Below are 23,101 nucleotides of genomic sequence, written 5' to 3' on the forward strand. Positions count from 1 at the left end.
TGTGCTAAGCACACTGTTGGTATTCCTGCCTTCTCCCTCGCCTAGGCAGTGGCAGAGGAGCTGTCCTCCTTATGTCCCTCTGGATACTTGCAGGAGTCTCAGCTTAAGGCTCTTGTGCAGTGTGTTTACCACAGTCCCCATAGGTGTGCATCGCTCTGGCTGTCTCTCTGTCCAGAGTGTGCCTAACTTCTGACTGCAACTCTGTAGTCTAGCCAATCTCTCTTTAGCTTGTCAGTCTTGCGGTGGCTGTGTTCAGCTGGCAGTAATGGCTCCCCGGCAGCTACCACTGACTCCAGCCTGGTATGAACACTTTAAAGTAGCTGTGTGCCAGCTGACTACTCCTGGCTATTTTACCATGATGACACTGTAGATGTCACCATGGCTTGTTTCTCTTTTCTGTCACCTGTCTTTGCCCACTGTCCTTTGTGTGTTTCTGATGTTCTTCTGGTATTTCTCTCATAGGAATTCTGGTCATGTTCATCTTGACTCTTCTTCACTAGGTCACATAGAGGCCTTGTCTGTCACCATACCTAGAAATCTTAATTATTTATTTTTGAGACAGAGTTTTGCTATTTAGTATAGCCTGGAACTCAGGTTGGCCTGGAGCTCACAGGGTTCTGGCCTCAACCTCCTTAATGCTGTGATTACAGGTGTGTGACATTACACCTAACTGCCTTGGAAGAGACTCTCTTGAGCACCTTGGCTCATTTTCTCATTCCTGCTTTAGCTTTGTGGCCAACTTGGCACCACTGGCCTCCATCTTAAATCTTTCATCTAGTGCACCCATCCTTCACTTGGATAGTTTTCTTTCTGAAATAACCCTTTGGTATTATTTTTTTATGGTCCAGGCTCCTAAGCACAGTTAAGTATTTCAGGGAAGCTTGGGTGGGGATACACTGCAGATTTCTTTGCCTTGGGGTCCAGCTTCATAGTCATCAGCATAAACAATTGGTCTCTAACTTCATATTAATTATTAATGTCTAGTGTTCTTAGAAGAGTTGTCCAGCCTTGAGTCTAGAAAAGTCTTCAATGCCTAGAGATTATTTCAGTTTACAAAGTAAAATCAACTGCTATATCAAATGTCTCAGAACTGCTAGGTGGGCCTTGTTGATGCATAGTCAGACTATTATGTAACAGACTTTCAAAGGATAATTTTTAAAACACAGGAAGGTTTCCTTGTCATCAGATGTTTAGCTCCCTGAATGGTGGATGGCCATTGCTGATTGGTTTATCATCATCAAGTTCACAACTGTTATTCTCTTGAACAGGGTGGAATGACATCCTAACAAAGTTCAGGACCACCTGTGACCCAGCTTCCTTATGAGGAACTTCCTCAGGACAAGACTATGTGATACACTTGCCATCACCTATTGATAATACAATACATTGCCTGTGGCTTTGGTGACATTTTTTGGCCTGTGAGTGCAGGGATAGGGATAGGCCGTGTGATAAGCCCAGGCTCGGACTCCCAGTTACTGACATTAATGCAGACACTGAATCTCAATCTCCTGTCTCAGGCACAGCCCTTTAGTGACACTGCAAACAGTGTGGGTAAGTACATGGAATGAGGATATATAATGTCTAAGAACAAGTGACATGGTTTACAGTTAATTATAATTCTTCTGAGGTGACTTTCTATCATCACCAGAGAAGTAGATCTCCATCTACATCACAAAGAAAAGGGCCTTCCCCCAATACTCTTACATCCTTGGACAGGTAGGACTCATGATTGAGTCCTATCATTGGTACTTGTGAAGGGGGGAATGTGAAGGGGCCCCAAAATAGCCTGACCACACAGCAGCCATGACAGGCTTAGGGGCCTAGACACAGCTTCTGTGACAAGCTTACTGGCAGGCAATACCCAGATCCAGGAAAAGCTTTAAGCTGATACCACCCAGGGATCCACCGAGGGGTGAGGAACTACCTGACATCCCAAACATTCCAACCATTAGATGAGGTGGCCAGATGCCCTGGAGTCTAGCACACACCTGTTTTTGTTTTACAGATACCCTAGACAATTGTCAGGCAATCAGGGTCCTGAACCCTGGAAATCCCCTCACCTCAACTTCTGCTATGACAAAAATCTCTGCCCCACCTGAGCTCTGGGCCCTCTGCTCTCACTACTGTGTCAGACAGTCAGAGGGACCAAGCTCTGGAGCTTGAAATAAAGGCTCCTTGCTTTTACATGTGGGGGTGCGGGGTGGGGTAGGGTAAGGGTGGGTGGGAAGGACCTACCATTTCTCGTCTTTTTCTCGGCCTCTTTCTGCCTGGGAAGGAGTCAAAGACTCTGATCTAGGCCAGGGCCAGGGAATTAAGTGCTGCAGTTGATAGCCCAAGAGGAGAGCAGAGGGGAACTGAGCTCAAGGAACAGCAGGTTGGCTTGTCTGTCCCCAAGACAGTATGTTCAAGACCCCTTCAGCTCTGCCTTTGTAGGGGCTGAGTTTGTTGGTTGGAACACATATTCTGGGGCACCTGAAGGTATGGGGGACAAATGCAGCCCGAGCCTCCTTGGTGGCAATCATAGACTTTAATTATTAATTGACATTTCTGATTTGTTGGTTTCAGCCTGTAGGTGCTGGTTGAAGTGCAGAGCTCAGAGAGAAACAGTTTTTTAATTTGACCCTCCAAAGAGCAGCTGCTCCCAGGCTCAATCTTCTTCCTGTCCGCTCAAAACTCTCCACATACAAGAGGGTGAGAGTTCCCTTATCTGAGGTCCACATGAGCGACAGGAAGGGGAAAGGTGACGGATGCTGGGGAAAGACCCCTTTTTGTTATTTCTTCTTCTCCTTCTTCTTCCTCCTCCTTCCTTCTCCTCCTCCTCCTTTTTCCTCCTCCTCCTCTTTCCTCCTCCTCCTCCTCCTTCTTCTTCTTCCTCCTCCTCCTCCTCCTCCTCCTCCTCCTCCTCCTGCTTTGAAACAAGGTCTTCATGTATCCCAGGCTGGCCTCAAACTCCCTATGTAGCCAAGGACGACCTCAACCTTCTGATCCTATTTCTATCTCTTGAATGCTGGGATTGCACGTGTACACCACCATGCTTATGTTACTCATTTCCTCTTACTTTCCTCATGCCAAATTTTACCTTCTAATAAGGGCAGAGGTCTCGAAGACAGATCCCAGGCCAACAGCCAGGAATCGCCAAATCTAGCTTATCTCATGGGTGCCCTAGAGAAAGTCTCTTCCATCTGAAAACCGTGGTGCCCTTATGACTTATGTATGCTGTAGACTGCAGGAATTCCTTATGCTGCCCTACAAGGTGCAGAGGCGGGAGGTATGCCTGGTAGTATTGCCATGTCTTAGTGAAAAAGATACAATCTGGGAGGAGATGGGGTCTCTTTCAGTGATGTTTATAGAAAGGCTGTGGCCTGGGTCTCAGCATTTAGTAAGCACTTGAATTCTAATAAGTTTTCAGATGTGTCTTTTGCATGGAGAAGAGAGGAAGGGAGAGGTGGGGGAGAGAAGAGTTATACCGACATCCCATCATATGGTATAAGAGGCTTCAAATGGCTCTCCCTCCTGAGGTGAGCCCGAACTCCAAACCCTCTTCTCTCAGAAATGTCTCTCAGGTTTGACTCCTTATTTCCACCTTAATTAATCTTTTAATAGAGAAAAGCTGCAGGTCCGAACTCCTTACACCTTCCAAACAGGCACAGGGAGGCCAGGCTTTGATGGCTGAGCAAGGGACCAGCACACCTCTGAGATCAGGAGGGAAAAGCCCAGGAGACAGTGCAGGCTGTGAGTGGATCAGTGTGATTCTCGAGTTGATTGTCACAGGCAGGGGTAGGCGGTCAGCACTGCCTAGACTTCCTTGGGAACATCGTGGACTTGTGCAGCTATGTTGCTGGATTGGATCAGGAATGCTGAGTAGGCCAGATCAGCTTCCTCCTTGGATGACTGGGGAGCAACAGGAGAGGCATTAGTTGATGGGCAAGAAGAAGGGCATACACACGAAGTTCTGCATGTACCATCTCTGCTGGAGCAACACACACTTCTGAGACCTCGCTCTCAGTCCAGCCCCCATGCTCAGCAGGAAGAGCTCAATTTTGAGAAATGGAAAGTTGTAGCCTCTAAAAATATCTCCCACTGTCTCACTACCCTCTTATGCAAAGTGGAGTGGAACACCCTCTGTCAGCGGGGGCTGTCCCCAGAAGCTATGTGCTTGTCGTCCACAGGTGAGGTGACCTAGGTTGTTGTCAGCCGAGATGTTCTGCATTTTCTCTTTCTACCACTCTGGAGAGGTAGCTCTTTTTTTTTTTTTTTTTTTTTTTTTTTTTTTTAACATTGTCCAGATAATAGGGACTCATTTCTAGGATCAACTCCACACCCTGACTATGCTAATTGCAGGCTCTCTGGGGGTATGAGGGAAAGTTGATATAGTAAATAAAAAAAATTTAAAAATTAAAAAAAAATGTCAGTACTCCATGATTAGAAAAAATAGGGCATCGTAAGGAGCCTTGGGAAGGCAAGAAAGGAGGGTAATTTGCAACCCAATACCAGGAGTTGCCTCTTCTGGAGTTTGAGGATACTGGTTGAGGTGGGCAAGGGTGTGATGATCAAGATGCCCACTGTGAATAAATGTCTTCCAGCCTCAGGCCAAAGGATAGTCCAGAGGAAGCTTTCAAAGGGAGATGTGTGTGGTCTATAGAAAGGCCTTAAAGCCCTGTTGCTCATGAAGACCACCCACTCAGTCGTCATTGTTAGCATGTGACCCTCCACCTGTGACCACAACTTCTGCAGGTTCACAGCCTACAACTGAGTTCTTGTCCTTCTGAAGCTTCACACAGAAGGATTTGTCCCCTTCTCAGAAAGTCCTCTCGCTCAAATAGTCTCCAGATAGGAGTTATTTTGCCCTGATGTCTAACTGCAGTCCAAACTCCCTGCCATGCAGTGGGATGCCCTTCTTCCTTACCCGCTTTGCTTTCTTGGATTCTTCCGGCTCTGTGGCAATCTCAGTGGTAGTCACGATTTCTGCATGGAGAGAAAGAGTGTGTCCTTAGCCCTAACCATCTCTGTTCCTTCCCAGATGGGAGCAGGTCCAGTTTTGCTATCCCAAGGGCTGCGAATTCTCAAAATACATACCATCTTTTCTTTCCAGGACTGTCTCCTGATTGTCTAGAGAGGCTCCCATGTTGTCATTGCCTCCCAAATCCCTGGAGTTCTTGAAGTCTGCCATGCTAATGTCTGTCCTGTAGCTGCTGATTGACATCCGGTCTGTTGGGCAGAGGAGTCGGTGTGAGGGTAGGGCCATGGGTAAGGAGAGTAGTGTGTATTGCTCTCCCTGAGAGGACCCGCCACACACCACGGCCCAAGGAACACCTAGGAGTGGTGTCTTTTGATACTTACCTCCAAATCAAAGTGAAAATAGTCTGACTCCCTTTCTTGGGTAGTCAAGATACTAGGACCTTTGTTAATCTGTGACTCAGTTCACAGCACTCCATTCTAGCTTAAATCAGTCCCGTGAAAGGTAGTTATTGCCTTGTCTTGAGCCACAAGGAAATGGAGGATAGAATGGGTTATAGTACAGTCTCATGGCTGATCAGCTGAACTGGAGGTGGGATGGGGAGCATTCTGGGTACTCACCTACATTCTTCCGGTGACGGACTCTTGCCACCCACACAGCCACAGCACCCACTGCCAGCACCAGACCCAGAGGCACCAGGGTGGCGAACAGCACTTTAGAGCTCCCCTTTGGTCCATCAGCACTGCAAGAAGTATTAAGTGAGCCCACCACTGAGGGAGATCCTCGGAATGTGCTGGAAGGCTGTCCCAGCTAGAGGTCCCCCCACCCCATCCTTTGATGGAGTTCTCAGCTTTGCTAAGGACCACCCCGTGCCCTGAACCAGCAATGCAAGGACCTGGCCTTCTCTATATTCTAGGCTTGAGATATTGAACTGGACCGCTCCAGCCACGGGAGAAGGGGTGTGTACCCTCCCCTCCCCTGACAAACATAAGCCAAGGCAGCGAGAGTGGACTGCTACTGGTCTCTTTCACACTCTGCCACTTGGTTCTAGTGGCCCAGACATGGGTTTTGGCCTCTGGAGTGGTAGGGTGGCCAATCTACTCACCTGCCAGCATCCACAGATGCCCTGTTCTCCTGAGCTTGGTCTCCCACGCTCTCTATCCCTTTTTCCTCTGCCAGAAGCTTGGTGTTCAGAACGGCTCTGTTCTCATTCTCACTGACACTGGATTCATCTGCCCCTTTTGGAGCATCATCTGCATGTGCGTTTGCATCTGGTGGGTTGACATGGCGTGACCCTGCAGCAGAGCAAAACAAAGCTGGTTGTGGTTTTTCCTCTGTGTTCTTGTGCCTGTGGGTTAGGGAGAAATCATAGGGTGAGACCTCAAAGCTACTGGGGTGGGCTCTGGACTAGCACTAAGCTTGGCAGTGAAGACCCGTTCCAGATCACAGACATTGTATCTACCCTTACGGCCCCCACACCATGATTAACTCTATCCAATCCTCTCCCTCGTATTACCAAGTTCATTTCCATTGTCAAGGATCTATGTAACAGACCCACCCGTGACAACAGGCGGATGGAGAGATTTCACAGCATCCAAATCCTGTCCTGGGGGTGCCTCCAGGCAGTAGCACCAAATGGCTTCTAGTGAGCTGGTCTTGCTGGATTCAGACTTCCTGAGACATCCAGGGCTCAAAGGCCCACATCATACATGATGACATCTTATATGACTTTCTCTTTTCCTTTTTTTTGAGACAGGTTTCTCTGTGTAACAGCTCTCACTGTCCTGGAACTCACTCTGTAGACTAGGCTAGCCTTGGACTGACAGAGATACGCCTGCCTGTGCCTCCCAAGTGGCTGGGATTAAAAACATGCATCACTATCTCCTGGCTTATATGACATTTTAATCAGAGGCTGGGAATACCAACTTGCCAGATGAACTTGCATTAATTGTTTTCTTTCTCCCTTTTATCCTTTTGGTGTCAGGAATTGAACCCAAGGCATTGTGCATGCTAAGCACATGCTCTAATCCAAGTTATACTCCCCCCCCCCCCCCCCCCCCCCGTGCCTTCGTGTTCTTGGTCAAGATGTTGGTACCCGACCCTCTTCGGAGAACAGTCTTGCACAGATGGAGGAGGATGAGTGTGCTGATATGACTGTGACTCTGAAATTGCTATGTAGGACTTCTGGACGGAGAGGGGGCTTCACTGTGGTGTGAGAGGCCGCCTGTGAGACATGTCTTACCACGGAGATTAAACAGAAAAGCTCCTACTATTTGCTTCCCCTACTCCTTCTCTCTTATAGCAAAACCCGGGGTTTCCCTGATGGAGAAGCTTCTAGTCAGGAGCCTTTGATAAGCCCTGCCATGGGGTGCTGTGGGGTGCAGGCACTGACTGCCCTTGGAGACTTACTCTCTTCAACTGCCACATAGATGGCTGTAGTTTCTCCGTAGATCTGGCCTTGCTTCACCCCACACCAGTACCAGCCTTCGTCTTCCTTCTTGACGGGGTTCAGGGTCATGGAGATGAGCCGGTGGCTGGGGTCACAGCTCACGGAGGGCAGTCGGGCCCCTTCGTCACGGCTAGGCAGGACACGACAGCCCTCATTGCTCCACTTGCACCAGTATTTCTCGTGGGAGTAGAGTTTGCACGCATAGTGGCAGGAGAGCGTGAAGGTCTCTCCTAGCACAGCCGTCGCGTTCTGGGGTGTCACCTCGAGGTTGGGCTTTCCTGGAGCTGGCAAACAGACACAGACATTGAGACTTGGAGATGCGAGCAGGGAAGGGAAGTGGTGGTTTTGGTGTGCCATGTGCATTTCCCCTGAAGATATCGTTGTGATGCATTAGTCCGCATATAATAAGAAGCAGAAGGCATGCTAACACAGTGACTATTGATGACCACCGTGTCAGCCCAGAGTTTAATACAGAATTTACAGCCTTGCTCACGGGCTTCTCTTCGCTTCTTTTACTTTCCTTTCCTTATTTTTTTTTCTAGGCTTAGTACAAAGAGCATGTTCAATATTCTACTTCAGGGGACATCTGTCTACAGCAAAGGAGGGCAATATTTGATATCAGGAAGTGTTGCAAGTGATGACTGAAGGAACATGCAGTGCTGGTCATGGGTCTGGCAAGTAGCAATTCAGAGAACATGGGGTGCTGGTCATGGGTCTGGAAATGTGACCTCTGGAGAAGCAGGTCCTCGCTGCACCAGCAGAGATGGAGGTGGTACAGCAGGAAAGATGTCTAGGGGTGGAGGAAACCGCTGCTGTTGGAATAGTCCTCAGCCTCCCGCCTCCACCTGCTCCAGGTCAGCTCTCACCTTCAGCAACCTGGAGTTCTATGGTGGTTCTCCAGCGAGAGTCGCCATTGGTGAGACACCAGTAGGAGCCCGCATCTCGGGTGGTGAGCTGGTTGAGGATGACAGTGTAGGAGCCATTGCCTGGCTGATCAATCAGGGCCAGGCGGCCCTCATAGTCCTCTTGTACCAGGCCCTGGCTCTCCACAAGGATCGGGCAGTGGCCATTTCCATTCCCTTCCCAGCGACACCAGTACTTGAGGCTGCTGCTTTCCTTGGGGTTATAGGGACAGACCATGGCCACAGAGCCTCCTGTGACACCCTTCACCACAGAGCGACTAGGGGGGATTGTAGACTCTGGAAGTACAGATGGGGATAGTGTGAAAGAAATACTCAAATAGCAATTTTTCTTCCTATGACATCACCATGGAGAGAGCAAAGTTTAGACAAATCACCTCCCCCTCCTCAAAAAAAAAAAAAAAAGAATGAAAAACATTTTATTTATGTCTGAGTCTGTAGGCAGAGTCTGGGGGCCAGACACTGATAACTTTGATGTGGGTTTCTCATCCCTCTCTTCTCATCTCATTCTCAGCAGTGAATGAACAGCAGTCAAGAGAGAATATTGGTCCTCTTCCTTTGGCTTCTTATAAAATCTTCCTCTAGATAAGCTTCTAATCTGCTTCTTAGCATATCAAAAAAAAAAAAAAAAAAAGACTCAACGTATTGTACCTAAATTACGAAAATGTATTTGGAACAGTTATACTGTAAAAGATAAACGAAAACAATGTGGTATGACTTTAGGAAAGACCCCAAGAGTCACCTTCAAGAACACAGAAGCTAATGCAGAGGTCCAGAGGGAACCCATGGTGACTGAAGATGTCAGGGATGTTGATGAAGACTCAGAGTTGGGAATAGGAAAACAGTGTCAGGAACATAGTCCCCTTAAAGAAAAACCATAAGGACAGGTACTTTGAACTTCAACTACTGGCTTGCTGCTTCTCAAGAGAGCGATTCTGTGTGTGAGGGTGAGAAGGAGCATGGGCTAAATCATTCTGCCTTGCTGATAGATCATGGAGATGTAGCTGTTGAGACAAATTGTACCAAATAACAAATAACCCTTAGAGCTGTTGGAGTAGAACATTTAGATGCCTTTCCTGGAAGCTTTAAGGTCGTGGTATGCCAATGTTCTCCTATCTGAGTGTCAGGGTTGTGGTGTACAACTTGCTCTGGAATTGAGTGGGTTGGGAAAAGGGACATGGGCCTACCATGGTACTGAATCCCATCTGCTAGTCATGCCTTCAGCAGGGGCTCTACTTTCCTTGTTCTTGTTGCCCAGGGATAACCATTAACAGCCCCTTGATAATGCAGTAGAATAATTGAGAACTAGCATAAGGCAGAGGTTGCATTTTCTAGCTCTCCTGATCTGCCTCCCACTTAGTTCAATACTTACCAGTGAGTAGATACTAATGACTAATGTGAACATCGGTGAATATATCAGAGAGTTAAACTGGTGTCTTATCTGCCCTCCCATGCCACCCCATCTTGCTTGCCTTTTGGAGGGTCTCACCTTCATTGACAAAGAGTTGCCATGCCTGAATGGGCCAGCCTTCTTGAGGCAGACCAGAACTGTGGGCTCCACATAGGTAGTGCCCTGCGTCTTCCTTCCTCAGGCCTGTGATCAACACACTGAAACGGCCATTATTGTCCTTTTGCGTTAGCAGGATCCTGCCATCAAAGGCTGGATCCCTCTTCCCCAGGGTATTAATGACCACATCACAAGTTTCCTTGTTCATCCGGCACAGATATTTGGCTACATTTGCCACCTCACGGCCCAAAGCACAGTCAAGGGTCACTGAGGATCTCAGATCTGCATAAACCAGCTCTGGCTCAGGCTCTAGCACCTGGAGGTCAACATTCTTTTTATTGGCACTAGGCCCTTCCCCAGCCTGGCAAACATACAGCCCAGCATCACTGAGTCTTAGGTGATTAATGCTGACACCGAATATTAATCCGCTGGTCCCTTTCATGAAAAGTTTTACTCTGCCCACATAGCTGGGGTTCACGTTTTCAGTAGAGTCAATGACAGGTTCACAGGCTTGACCTATCTTCTTACACAAGGATTTCTTGCTATGAGAGTTCTCCTTTTGGAAAGGGCAGTCGAAAGTCACATTTCTGCCCACCTCCTCAGTGTAGACATGAGTGTCCTCTGGGAACTCCGGAGCTGAGAAATGAAGGACAGGGGTAAATTATAATTTTTGTTTTGTAACATAGGGCCATTTGCTGCTCCTAGTGAGGGCTCCGGGTGGGCCAATGACCTAGAATGCCATCCTCTCTGGAGGAACATTGTCAGAATTTTTCTGTTGGAACTCACACAATGACACACCAGGACAAAGGCCGCCGAAGCAAAGGTTTTATTTTCACTTTCTCCTGCTCTTTTATTTTTCATGCCACTATTCCCAAGGGCAAGCCAGAATTCCTCTTCTCCAAGACAGACTATAGGAATCATAACCCCTTTATCCTAAAGCTACCCACAAACCCTAAAAACATGACTTTGACCTTCTCATTTTTCTTTCTGACAATGGGGCAGAAAGAGACTCCTGACCCACCATTCTGTATATCAAGGTCTTCACTGCCAACTCTGTCTCACACCCCAAAAGAAGAAGTACAGCTGAAGTACCCAGAAGAATCTGAACAGATGGGCCTTGCCGGGTTTAGTCTGCTACCACTGGTTCACACCTGTTTTGTCCTATCTCATCTATATGGGGTTCATGGAACTCCATATAAAGGTTGCATAGGAACCGGTTCTTTGCATGGTCATTGTGAAGGTTCCTGTGATTGAAAAACTTCAATAAATGGGAGCTGGAGAGCTGGATCAGCAGTTAAGAACACAGGCTGCTCTTCCAGGGGACCACGGTTCAATTCCCAGCATCCACATAGCGGCTCACAAACATCGGAAACTCCAGTCCCGTGGGATCTGACACCTCTTCTGGCCTCTGAGGGCACCAGGAACACACACGGTGCTCAGAAATATATGCAGACAAAACACTCACACACATAAAAGAGATAACTAAAATTTAAAAGCCAACTTGGTTAAACGAAGTGTTCTCTTGTTACCCTGCCTTCTGTTGTGCAGGTATTGGCTATGACTTTTATTAGTGAAGTCAGCAATCACCCATCCATCCATCTTCTCTCTCTTCCAGGGCCCAGCCTGACTTCCATCTCCTCAGGAAGGGTTTCCCTAAGCTTGCATTAATTTCCCCCTTCTCTGTGTCCTCCTGAATATCTTTGTCAGTCATCACATCCAGTCTAGGCTCTACCTCTAGAGACTGGAGGAGACATTTCCTTCACATTTTCTCTCTCTGCTGTGACTGGCACAACATCTATTTTTGGTATGTGCAGAAACAAACAGAATTGAACATGAATTGTCTGAAAATAATATTCCAAATCTTCTAGGTGGCCTTAAGAAGCAGAGTTTGCTATTGAAAGTGTTTAGTCAGAGCCTGTATTCCCAACATCTATATAACCCTTCTAGGTATCTAGATGGGGTCAGCTGTGAATAAGCCTCATCTCTTAGGGACCTATGGTGTTATGACTCTCCATGGCCATAGGAATGATCTTCTTCTTAGGATACAGTTAGTGGCACCCACATGCCCAAAAGCAATGCGTATCCTTAGAGCCCCTGTGAATTTCCTCCCTTGAGTCTTCTCTTTTAACTCACTTGGACAAGCAGAGGTGCCGTCACTGATGAACTCTTATCAGAAAACCTTTTTTTCTCCTTCTAATCTTTCAGTTGCAATGGGTTTGTTTAGTGGCCAACCTCTCCAGGGGCCTAGACTTCAGGCTTTTTTTTTTTTTTTTTAAATAAGCTAACTTATGCTGATAGTTCTAATGGAACTATCTATGGTTAAGCAGAAGGTTTGAATTGTAGATATGAGGGAGAGTATAGCCAGAGGCATCTGCAAGAGTCCAGAGCATGGAGAGAAAGTGGTAGACTGAACATGGCCAGCAGATACAAGAGAGAAGCAGGAGCATGGTAAGGGGTTGGGGGACCAAAAAAGTGTGGGCAAAAAGGAGGGTGCGGAGTCCAAATAGCAGGGTAGAAGAAGAAGTAGCTGGGGGAGGGGGGTGAGGGATGGGGGTGGGCATGGGTGGGAAGTCCATGAGCTGTAGAAGTTAGGATAGGGGAGGGCCAGTATGCCAGCATGGGCTTTGAATATATAACAGGTACTTGTGATCCAGAGGGAGCCTGGATGCCAGCATGCGCTTTGGTAAACTAATAGGCACCACAGATACCCATTTGTCCCTTCTGTCAGTTTTTTAGTAGAAGGGAACTGGCTTCACAAGTTCCCGAGGAATGATGGCTTTCGTCTATCCTCCAGAATTTGGGGAAAAGGAGTTTCCTTTGGACCTGAAAGACATCGTGTCCCAACTCTTTCAAATCAACACAAGCTGTCCTCCTGGCACCCATTCAAGCCATTTAAGATGCTTGTTAGAGATCCAGAAGACATAGAAAGTTTCCCCCATTCCTCCCCAGATATACCTCATCTGTCTAGATATTCTATTATGGGAAAAAAAGCCTTTGCCTCAGGAGGGAGGAGGCTTATGACATCACGTCAGGATGCCCTTCTGCAGGAGGTCTCTTCCTGGGGCAAACTCTGTCATTGCCCTTGAATTGATTTAAACTCTTTTCCCCAGAAGCCCAGGGAGCTGGATTCTTACCCTGGCTGACCTCCAGGCTGACGTCAAAGAACAGGGGTCGGTTACTGGTGCCCAGACCACACTTGTAGCTCCCAGTGTCATCCTGGGTGAGTTTTGCAATGCTAACCACAAACGTGTTATTCTCTGGGAAGTTGATGATATTGGCTCTGCCTGCGTACTCCTTGGAGACATAGCCGTTTGAAGAGATGAGGGTTGTGCAGAGGCTGTTGGCTCCTTTCCGGCACCAGTACTTCCGGGAGTGTCGGTTGACGGAGGTGGCTGGGTAGTAGCACGTGATGGACACCGAGTTACCTACCACACTACTCACCTCCTGGGGACCAAATATGGGGCTTTTTGTAGAGGCCACTGTGGGAACAGAAGACAAGAGAGTTTTAAGAACAGAGAGAGTCAAGTGGGCTGAAGCGATCAACATAGCTCATCCGGAGGAATGCCATTTTCTAATTAATGTGTGTTCTCTAGTTATTTACATGATACTACAGCCATAAAACACTGTCTAAAATAAAATGGTTACTTAATCATAATTTGGTTCCATTTTAATTGTAATGTAATAGGTAAGTAAATTCCATTTTGTACCAGGTATCCACTTGATTAGCTGTTGGCCTCTGACCTCAATTCCTAAAAGCTCTGGCCCCTTGTCCCCTCCCCTAAATTGTATAACTGTTGTGAAATGATTAACAGTTTGTTCTGGATTCTGTAAACATGCTTATCGCTGTGGCATGGGGAATAGCAGTTTCTCCTGTAGCTATAAATTCTACGGAAGTGGAGTAATTGTGGTGTTTGCCTTTCAAATCCTTTCCCCATCTGTTCAGGTGTGGCACATTTCTGATTTGGCTTAGAGTTACCTGCCCAGCTAGCACAAATAATAATTTTGGCAAATTATATCTGTAATTGAGTTTGTAGTCTTTTCCCAGGAGTCTCAAACTCCATAACATTCTTGGAGGCCCCAGCGAGATCTTGGGGGACCTCAGACTAAAGGCCAGAGATCCAGGATAAGCCCCAAGTGAGGGCATGTCTAAGGCAGACTTAGAGACTCAGGGGCATCAGAGATCATAGCTGCCACAAATTTAAGAGTCACTAGTCAGAGTCAAGCCCTAGTTGGGGACAAGTACTCAAACTGGGAGGCCCAGTGGTTAACAGCTCTGGATGGGGAGTACTTTTGTGGACTTGGAGGCCCAGGGATGTGCAGACTGTGACCACTGCAAATTTGCAAATTGAAACAAAGTAAGGATTGCTGGCTCATTCCTACTCAGTGAGCTGTTCTGGGAAGTCCTGACCTCTGTGGAGACATGGAGGAGGAGATTTAATGTGATTGTAGACTCAGTCTCCAGGGATAGAGGAGATGTCCTCCTGTACCCCTTGGGGTTTGGGCATATAAGTGAAAGTGGCCAGTGTATGTCTGTGTCTGACTCATCTGAATGTGAATGTTTTGTCTTTTTACATTGTTTGCATTTGGTGGATTTGTGTTTTCTGGTATGCTCATAAGTTTTGTTGCAGAAATGAGAAGCTGACAGAACATAGCCAAATCTCCCTTGAGCTGCATGCTGCAATACTCCCAGAAGTTCCATGAGGCAGACTATGGAGCTAAGATGTCATCTAGAAAGCTCTGCACTTTCTGTGAACTAAAATGCCCCTCTTTTCATGTGGGATGGCCAGATGCAGGGTTCTTCAACCCCCAAATTTCCAAGAGAGTCTGTCAAGTAGTCATGGGGAACCCTAACCACCCAGACCAGTTTCCTTATATTGACTCCCTCCTCTTTGTGCCCCCTCCATGGCTGGAATGTTGACCCTCAAACAAGGTTTCTTGGTTTTATTTACCAAGTCAATAAAATCAAAGGCTCAGTAGAAACCTAAGTAAAATGCCTGGACTCTCTGTACTGGCCACTGTGAAGGAGGGGGATTTTCTTCACTTTATAACTGTATCTAGCCAGTCCAGGATCTAACTGTTTCTGAGTGGGGGCTCTGCACTGGCTCTCCCGATAATCTATCCTGACCAGCCCTCACTTTCACACACTTGGATTTGTCTGGATCATGCTCCACTCCAGCTAAGCAAGACACCAGCTGTTCTCCCTGTTAGAGAGGCACTCCATAGTGATCTCCCACTCCCACCAGCACAAAAGGCTTATGAGGTGGAGAGGCCCAGAGCTTCTCTAGTTTTTGTTCCTTTCTTGACCCTGTATAACAGAAAGACTTAGAATCTTCCTTTCTCTGGAATGCCCCAGGCCCTCATCAGCCTGTTGGAAACTATTTTCTTTACCCACCAACCCATTTGGGATGATTGTAAGCAGCTTCTAGGTACACTTTTTACTGCTGGGAAGAGGGATATAGTTATGACTGCAGCCAGGAAGGTTGTGATGGGTTCTGGGGTACCCACAGCAAATGCAGAAGAAAGAGCTGAGGGTAATATTACCCTCAGCTTTACCAAACTGGGATCCCAACACTGACCAACGTTAAGGCAGCACTCGACACTCATCACCAGGCCTTGCTGATCAGAATGAGAGCAGTGGCCCCCACTAATCTCTCAAAGGTATCTGAGTAATGCAGGGAAATCAGGACCTAGTCATTCCCTCGAAGCCTTCTCACTTCTGTAACTTCCTGCGAATATTTGGGGATGGCTCGTGACAAAAGCAGTATTACTCACCTGCTGGTTTGCTGGGGCATCTAGACCTATGGAGGTCAATTCCCAGGCAGCCTCCCAGAGGTGCTCCAGGAATCCAGCAAGAGAGTCCTGTGTCAACCTATTTAATCTTAAGGGGAGTAAATAAGAGAATAGAAACCACCCCTCAGACAATACTAAATCCTTATACTTTGCTCAGCTTATTGGCTCAAGGATAAACTGTACATACTGTCTTAGACCTGAAGGATGCCTTTTTCTCTCTGCCCGTGGCACCTATGAGACAAACTATATTTGCCTTTGATTGGACAAACCCTGAGTCAGCGTTCAGTGGCCAACTGATCTAGACCAGACTACCCACAGCTGTTTAAGAACTCCCCTACTCGTTAAAGAAGCTCTTAGTGTGGACCTGCTTAAGTACCTCCAAGGACACCTGAATGTCACCCTCTTGCAGTATGTGGATTATCTCATTGACGTACAAACCCTGGAAGAGGGCTAAAAAGCCACAGAGGAACTCCTCGAAACTCGTTAGCAGCTGAGCTACTACGTGTCTGCTAAAAAGGCCCAAGTGTGCTCCTATAAGATAACTTAATTTGGGTAACATTACTTTCAGGGCGGCAATAGGAGAACTCTGTCCTTAAGCAGGATCCAATCTATTTTGAATATCCCTGAACCACGAGATAAAAGGCAGGTGAGAGAATTCTTGGGTACAGTTGGCTACTCCAACTTTGCAAAAATAGCAAAACTGTTAATATCAGTGCCTAGGAGGAAATGGCCCCGTGAGCTGGGAGGGCAAAGAAAAGGAGGCATTCCTAAAGCTTGATGTCAATCCCGGTGCTCGGCTACCAGACCCAGATGGCTCCTTCCACGTGTCGTGGATGACAACATGGGGTGGTGGAAGGAGTATTGTCTCAACCTTTGGGACCCTAGAAACAGCCCGTGACCTGTTTGTTTAAATGCCGACCCTGTTGCAGCAGGATGGACAACTTGCCTCTGGGCCACTGCTGCCCCAGAACTATAGCACTAAAGGAAATTGATCAACTAACCACGGGACAGGAAGGAGTTGGTTGTTACGAATCCCCACTCCATCGAGGTGCTCCTTCGAGGAGCCTCTGAGCACAGGATGGCAAACCCACACCTCACCCATTATCAGGCTCTCCTTTTAGATTTACCCAGGATCAAATTCTCACCATCTGCTGTGTTAAACCCAGAATCCCTCCTGCCTGACCCTGAAGAACAGCCGGTCCATGCCTGTGCCCAGGTCATTGACCGCCTGCAATATGGACAACTGGACCTCTGAGACCAGCCCCTTGGGAAGGCAGATGTGACCTTATTCACCTAAGGAGGCAGTTATGTACAAGACAGTTTCTGGTGACACCCACAGAGGTAATCTGGTACAATCTCTGCCTCAAAGGACATCAGCCCCAAAGGTAGAACCCATAGCCTTGACCCAGGCACTAAGATGGGGAAATAGCTGAGCTGTCAGATCTGTGCCGACAGCCAATATACCTTTGCCAATGCACATGTCCACGTGGCCTTGTACCCGGAACAGAGCCTGCCTGTAACAGAGCCTGCTGACCTCTACAAAAAAGACGATCAAAAACGAGGAGGTCTCTGCTCTCCTAACAGCTTTCGGGTTGCTAGAGAAGCTTTGCTATTACCCATTGTCTGGGACACCAAAAAGGGGATTTGGCAGAACCCTAAGGCACAGAGAGAAGAGCAGCCACAGAGCCAGTGCAAACATTCGGCCCGCCACATACATACACCTAGGAAGAGAACTGGGCCATACAGTGGGGGCCCACTGGGACAGAGGACTGGTAGGTGCTTCCAGACCGATGCCCCATCCTACCAGAAGCCTTGGGGTCCACCCCTTCTCTCACAAATCCATCAGAGTGACCTGAGATCGACCAAATTAAAAGAATTGATCAGGGACAGGTACTTTCTAGGCCACCTAGATGAAGGAGTTGAGCAAATTACCTGCCACTATGCCATTCACACCCAGGTGAACCCAGGAGGAGGAAAACCCCGCACCTATGGGTGTTCAAGGAAGGGGCTTGGTCTCAGAGAACACTGGAAATTGTACTGAAGTTACTCTGACAAGGTTTGGTTACCTGTTTGCTAGCTTTTATAGATGCCTTTTCAGGATAGAAGCCTTTCCCATAAGGTCAGAAATGTAGTTACTAAAAAGTTGCTGATGTAGAGCCTTCCCAGATTTGACCTCCTCGCCTCTTTGGGGTCTGACAGTGGGTTGACCTTCATGGACAAAGTCTTTCAGCAAGCAGCTAACATGCTAAGGATACACTGGAACTTTTGTTGCACCTATAGGTCCCAGAGCTCAGGACAGGTAGAAAGAACTAATGACACTATTAAAGAGATACTAACTAAATTCTGGGCAGAAACTGGCAAGGAGTGGATAGAGCTGCCTCCCACCATTCTTTTTAGGATCAGGTGCTCCCCCTACCAACCAGGACAAGGTATACCATTTGAAATAATGTTTGGCCACAGCTCCACTTACCTCTGCAATGGGAAGGCCACAGACCATTGAAATATCTAATGATTCCTTCCTCAAGTCCTAACAGGCATTGCAGCAGACCATCTGAGACATTCAGAGTTGTCTGTCACACTCCCCACCCATGCTGCTTTTGACTGAACAGAAGCACAGGTTCCAACCTAGTGACTTGGTGTAGGTCCATCGCCTGCCCAGCAGAACCCTGGAACTTTCCCAGAAGGGGATGTACCCAGTGATCCTGACAACACCCGTGGTCATCAAGGTAGCAGGGACTAAGGCTTGGATCCACCACTTCCATTTTAAGGTGGACATAACTAGCCAAAACAAAGGTGAAAAATGGAGAGTAATGAGAGATCACCAGCTCCCCCTAAAGGTGTGTTTCATCATCCCCTTGGACTCACACTGACACTAATGTTGGGGATCTTGACAGGTATATTTTAGGCTTAACTCACTGAAAATGTTAAGGTTTGGGACTGGGAGTTGCCATGGGAACCACACATCTTATATCCATGGTCAGCAGAAAAATAATGTGTTCTACAAAACGATGCTTCCCAGCCTGTGTTTAGATTTGATCTAAATGACCTCTTCAAGGATTCTCTAGTCCAGACTGACAAAGAAGATTGGGATAGCTCATTTCTTTTTTTGTTTTGTTTTGTTTTGTTTTGTTTTTCGAGACAGGGTTTCTCTGTGTAGCTTTGCACCTTTCCTGGAACTCACTTGGTAGCCCAGGCTGGGCTCGAACTCACAGAGATCCGCCTGGCTTTGCCTCCCGAGTGCTGGGATTACAGGTGTGTGCCACCACCGCCTGGGAATAGCTCATTTCTAAGATACAGCATATTGGAGGCAATGCCAAGGCCATTCCCAGGATGTGATAATATACTAAATGAAACTCTTTTCCATATATGTCCAGCTGATGGGCCAATACATTGCCATCAGCAAAAAACGAGATTGTCATTGTTCTGATCCAAACTGTGAAACTGAGTTTGTTTGAGAAAGGGATATTGAGCCCCTAGACCCATACATCCTTTTTGAGTGAGAAATCTCTTCCCAAGGGTGCACCTATAGGAAATGGAGCACTTCCACTCTGTCATGACCTGGAATGATTGAGCACACAGCCTTGTCTTAAAAGCTGGTCCTTGGGTTGTTGGCTTGATATTAAGAGTTTCAGTTTTAAATGTGCTGTGGAGTTCTCTATGCAAGAAAGGATTAGGGTATGGTTAGGGTTAGGGTTAACCCCAACCCCAAGTTAGCCCTACAGACCCAGGTAAAAAGCTGGATGCCTTAACCAAAGACTAGGGTGAGTTCCCTTCCTGTTCTCCCTCCTCCAAGCACTCTACCCATAATATATCAGCCTTCAATCTCAACCGACGGGTACATGATAATAGACTCAACCTAAGCCCTAATACAAAAAGACACCAAATAACATCTTCCCAATGATGTCCCTGAGCATGAAAGCTTAAGGTTACTACACAGCTTGATTAAATCATACCCTCTCTAATCTGGGAAAGAAATGTTGGCTTTGCCTTGACTCTAGGCCTCTTTTTTTATGTGGGGATAGGGGCCAATCTTTCTATTACCCCAACTACTACCCCATCTGAGAATTTTAATTGTGAACCAGAGGAAAGTAAGCTCACCCTAGAAGATCTCCAAGGAACAGGTACTTGTTTAATCTCTTCAACTAATAATTACTCAGCTTCCCTTTATGGCCAATCCTGTAGTACTCACATGTACACCAATAAGTCTGAATATATTAGAATGTACTTTCCAGCTCCTTTAGGGACATGATGGGCCTGCACATTTGGCCTTGCTGGATGTGTAACAGCAGAACACCAGAATTCGGGCCATGAGAAGGAAATCTCTGTATTCTAACCTGCAGTCTTCCCCAAGTATATATGTATACTAGAGAGGAGAGTAGAAACAATTGCCTGTATATCAAGGACACTCCCACCACGAGTGCCAGGGCCTAGGTAGAAGGAAAAGAATAGTAGCTCAGCTGTAGTTATATCCCCTCCTAGTAACAGCAGGGGTCACAGCCTTGGGGACATCAGCTTTAATTATCCAAGATCAGACTTTCCAAACTCTAAATGATAGAGTAGACCAGGACATACAACACCTCAATGATTCTATAGGACAACTTGAAAAGCTGGTTCCCTAGCAGAAATGGTTTTTCTAAAACCGTCGGGGATGAGATTTGTGCCGTCTGATGTGAAAAGTGCTGTTTCTATGCCAACAACTAGGGAGTTTATCTGAGAAACACTAAACATGGTCCAGAAAAATTTAGATGCAAGAGCGGAGTGTGATGAGGCCTCTAGTTGGTATCCGTCCATTTTCTCTTCCCATGGCTTACCATCCTTTGACTGCCTTAGCTGGACCTATCCTTTTATTGCTCCTTGGCATTATGATCAGCCTTCAAATTTTTAATTGCTTGATAACATACATTAAAAAAAAAGAATCAACTCTGTTAAAAAAACTGATTTAGCAGGAATCAATGATTTGATTCATATGATCTAAAGCCAGTGGGGAATGTTTTGGCTAAGAAAATTCCATTTGGTACCAGGTATCCAGTTTTGTAGCTGTTGACCTCTAACCTAAAGTCCTAAAAGCTTTGACCCCTTGTCCCTCCCCTAAACTGTGTAACTGTTTTGAAATGATTAACAGCTTGTTCTGGCTTCTGTAAACACGCTTATCACTGTGGGCAGGGGGAATGGCAATTTCTCATGTAGCTGTGGGTTCTGGGAGTGAAGCAGTTCCTTATGTCTAGGAGAGGGGGCAATTCTCCATGTAGTTGTAAATTCCGCAGAAGTGGATTAATTGTGGCGTTTGCCTTTAAAAACTGTTCCCTCATCTGCTTGAGTGCAGCACATTTCTGGTTTGGCTTAGAGAATAATAAATTTGGGTAATTATAATCTAAATTGAGTCTGTAGTCTTTTCTTGGTGGTCTCAAATTTCACAATAGCATCGCTTTAACAATAATCTTTTTAAGGACAATGATTGAGAAACTAATGGTGTCTTAACACTACTTTTCAGGATGTTATGTTTTTTGCATTTACTATATAATTTCCCTTGGTAGATCATTTCTTTCTTTCTTTTTTTCACTAAAAACATTAAGGGCCAGGAAAACTAGTTAATTTAGTTAATCTCCCCCAAATCACACAATTCAGAAAAGATGTTTGGTTTGAGGTCAAGGTCATTTTTTTTTCTTTCTTTTTAGTCTCCAGAGAGAATCCTCTATCAGATTCCTGGCTTTAAAATTAGGAATTTTTGTTCTTGTCTCTGATTTCCAGTGCTATCAAAACTCATTTTTAGACATTCCTTTTCTGCATTGCCTCTGTGTGACTGTGTGTCATAGGGATACACATCTTGTGAGGGACATAGCTGGGGGTGACTGATGTCAGTGTCCCATGAAACTGGGATTCTAGAAACAAGGTGTCTAGAAACTAAGAGTTTGAGCTGGGGAGTTGGACACCAGACCCACCTGAGAAGATGGCCAGCAGGATGGTGACGAGGAAGAGCCTCATTGCTGGTGGCTTCCAAGGGGGTTGTGCCATTCAGGTCGGCTTCTTATGTGAGATGCTGAAAGACAATAACCAAACAAGATGAAGTTCCTCTGGCACACCTATTTGCTTCCCCTCTCCAGAAATGGTTGTAAATCCTGTTGAACGAATGAATGAATGAATGAATGGGGCTTCCTCATTGTTAACAACTCTCAGTCCTCCCGTCCATCATCTGTTCTCTCTCGCTCTCTCTCTCATCTACAATAAAAACATTCCTCTTAACCATACCATGGAGCAGCCATGTTGTCAGTTTATATGAAAAATATCAAAGACAATCTTTTATAAGTATTGGTGTTTTTAATTGCTCATCAATAGTTTTAAGTACCTTTGTCTTCTTACCTAAGCTTCATGTTTCTTTGGGATAGTGATGTTGGTGACATTTCTTTGTCATCATCCAGGACACAGCTGGGTACACCATAACAAGACCCTGTCCTTCTGTGTCAGTTACTATATCCCTAAAGGTAGAGGAGGCTGACATCTTTTTGGTGGTTGTTGAGTAAACTGACAGGAAGAAGCAGTTTAGCAATTATGGGGTTTATAAAGGCATTCAAAGGGTTGCAAATGCCACACAAGGGTTGTGTGGGGGACAGGCAGAGTGAGCTGGGGGGAATCTGAGCCCCACCTTGTCTATGCTCTAAGACTCTGACAGTATGCTTATACTGGATGCTAGAATGCCTATTGTTTGTCAAAGACTGCCTTTGGTATTATTTGTATAAACTAACATGACTGCTGCACGATATGGTTAAGAAGAAGGGTTTTCGTTTTGTTTTGATTTGTTTGTTTGAGACAGGTTTCTCTGTGCAGCCCTGGTTTCCCTGGAACTCACTTTGTAGCCCAGGCTGGCCTCAAACTTACAGAGATCCGCCTGCCTCTGCCTCCCGAGTGCTGTGGTGAAAGGAATGCCTGGCTAAGAAGAAGGTGTTTTATTGTAGATGTGACAGCAAGAAGGGGTAGGGGTGGAGGGTTGCAGATAGATGCATCTGGAAGAGTCCAGGGCAGATCGAGAGAAAAAAACTAGACTGGACATGGTCAGCAGTCTGGACATGATCAGGCCTAGCTATGAGAGAGGGGAGAATAGCAGGGGAGAGAGAATAGAGAAAACATAGGGAGAGAAGCAGAGAGCTGCAGAAAGATAGAAAATTTAAAACATAGCAAGAATAGCAGGATTATAAGGAGAAACAGTAGCTGGGGGAAGGAAGCCTGTAAGCTGGGGGGAGTGTAGGGTAGGGAAGGAGGTGAGGAGAGAGGGCTAGGATGGACTTTGAAATGTGTAACAAGTACTGTGATACTGAAGGAGCCTAGAGGCCAGCTTGTGCTTTGGTATGCTAATAGGCACCAAAAGTAGCCATATGTCCCTTCTGCCAGAGGCCCCTTCCTTTTGGTAGAGGAGAATCAGCTTCACAAATTTCTGAGGAATGCTGGCTTTTATTTAACCACCAGAAACCCTCCTATAGTCCAAA

General features: G+C 46.5%; 1 protein-coding gene across 1 annotated transcript; it reads right to left on the reverse strand.

Annotated features, from left to right (window-relative positions):
* Positions 1-3,795: 3,795 nt before the first annotated feature.
* Pigr (polymeric immunoglobulin receptor) lies at positions 3,796-21,605 on the reverse strand. The gene is made up of 10 exons (XM_036201982.1): positions 21,563-21,605; positions 12,968-13,312; positions 9,816-10,469; positions 8,273-8,605; positions 7,367-7,690; positions 6,063-6,252; positions 5,578-5,699; positions 5,077-5,208; positions 4,907-4,965; positions 3,796-3,891 (listed from the first exon to the last, which is right to left on the reverse strand). Exons 1-10 carry the CDS (start codon positions 21,603-21,605, stop codon positions 3,796-3,798), a joined length of 2,298 nt encoding a protein of 765 aa, XP_036057875.1.
* Positions 21,606-23,101: the final 1,496 nt, after the last annotated feature.

Source organism: Onychomys torridus, chromosome 11 (genome assembly GCF_903995425.1).
Source record: "Onychomys torridus chromosome 11, mOncTor1.1, whole genome shotgun sequence".
In the NCBI taxonomy this organism is placed as follows: Eukaryota; Metazoa; Chordata; class Mammalia; order Rodentia; family Cricetidae; genus Onychomys; species Onychomys torridus.

What these genes read in the sequence shown, in the direction of transcription:
- Pigr (XM_036201982.1), bottom strand. Translation starts at nt 21,605, where the DNA reads ATGAGGCTCTTCCTCGTCACCATCCTGCTGGCCATCTTCTCAG. An exon ending in CAGCCTGGAGGTCAGCCAGG is followed by an intron (nt 10,470 to 12,967) that starts GTAAGAATCCAG and finishes TTCATTTCTCAG; the next exon opens with CTCCGGAGTTCCCAGAGGAC. An exon ending in CCGTCACCGGAAGAATGTAG is followed by an intron (nt 5,209 to 5,577) that starts GTGAGTACCCAG and finishes TCTGCCCAACAG; the next exon opens with ACCGGATGTCAATCAGCAGC.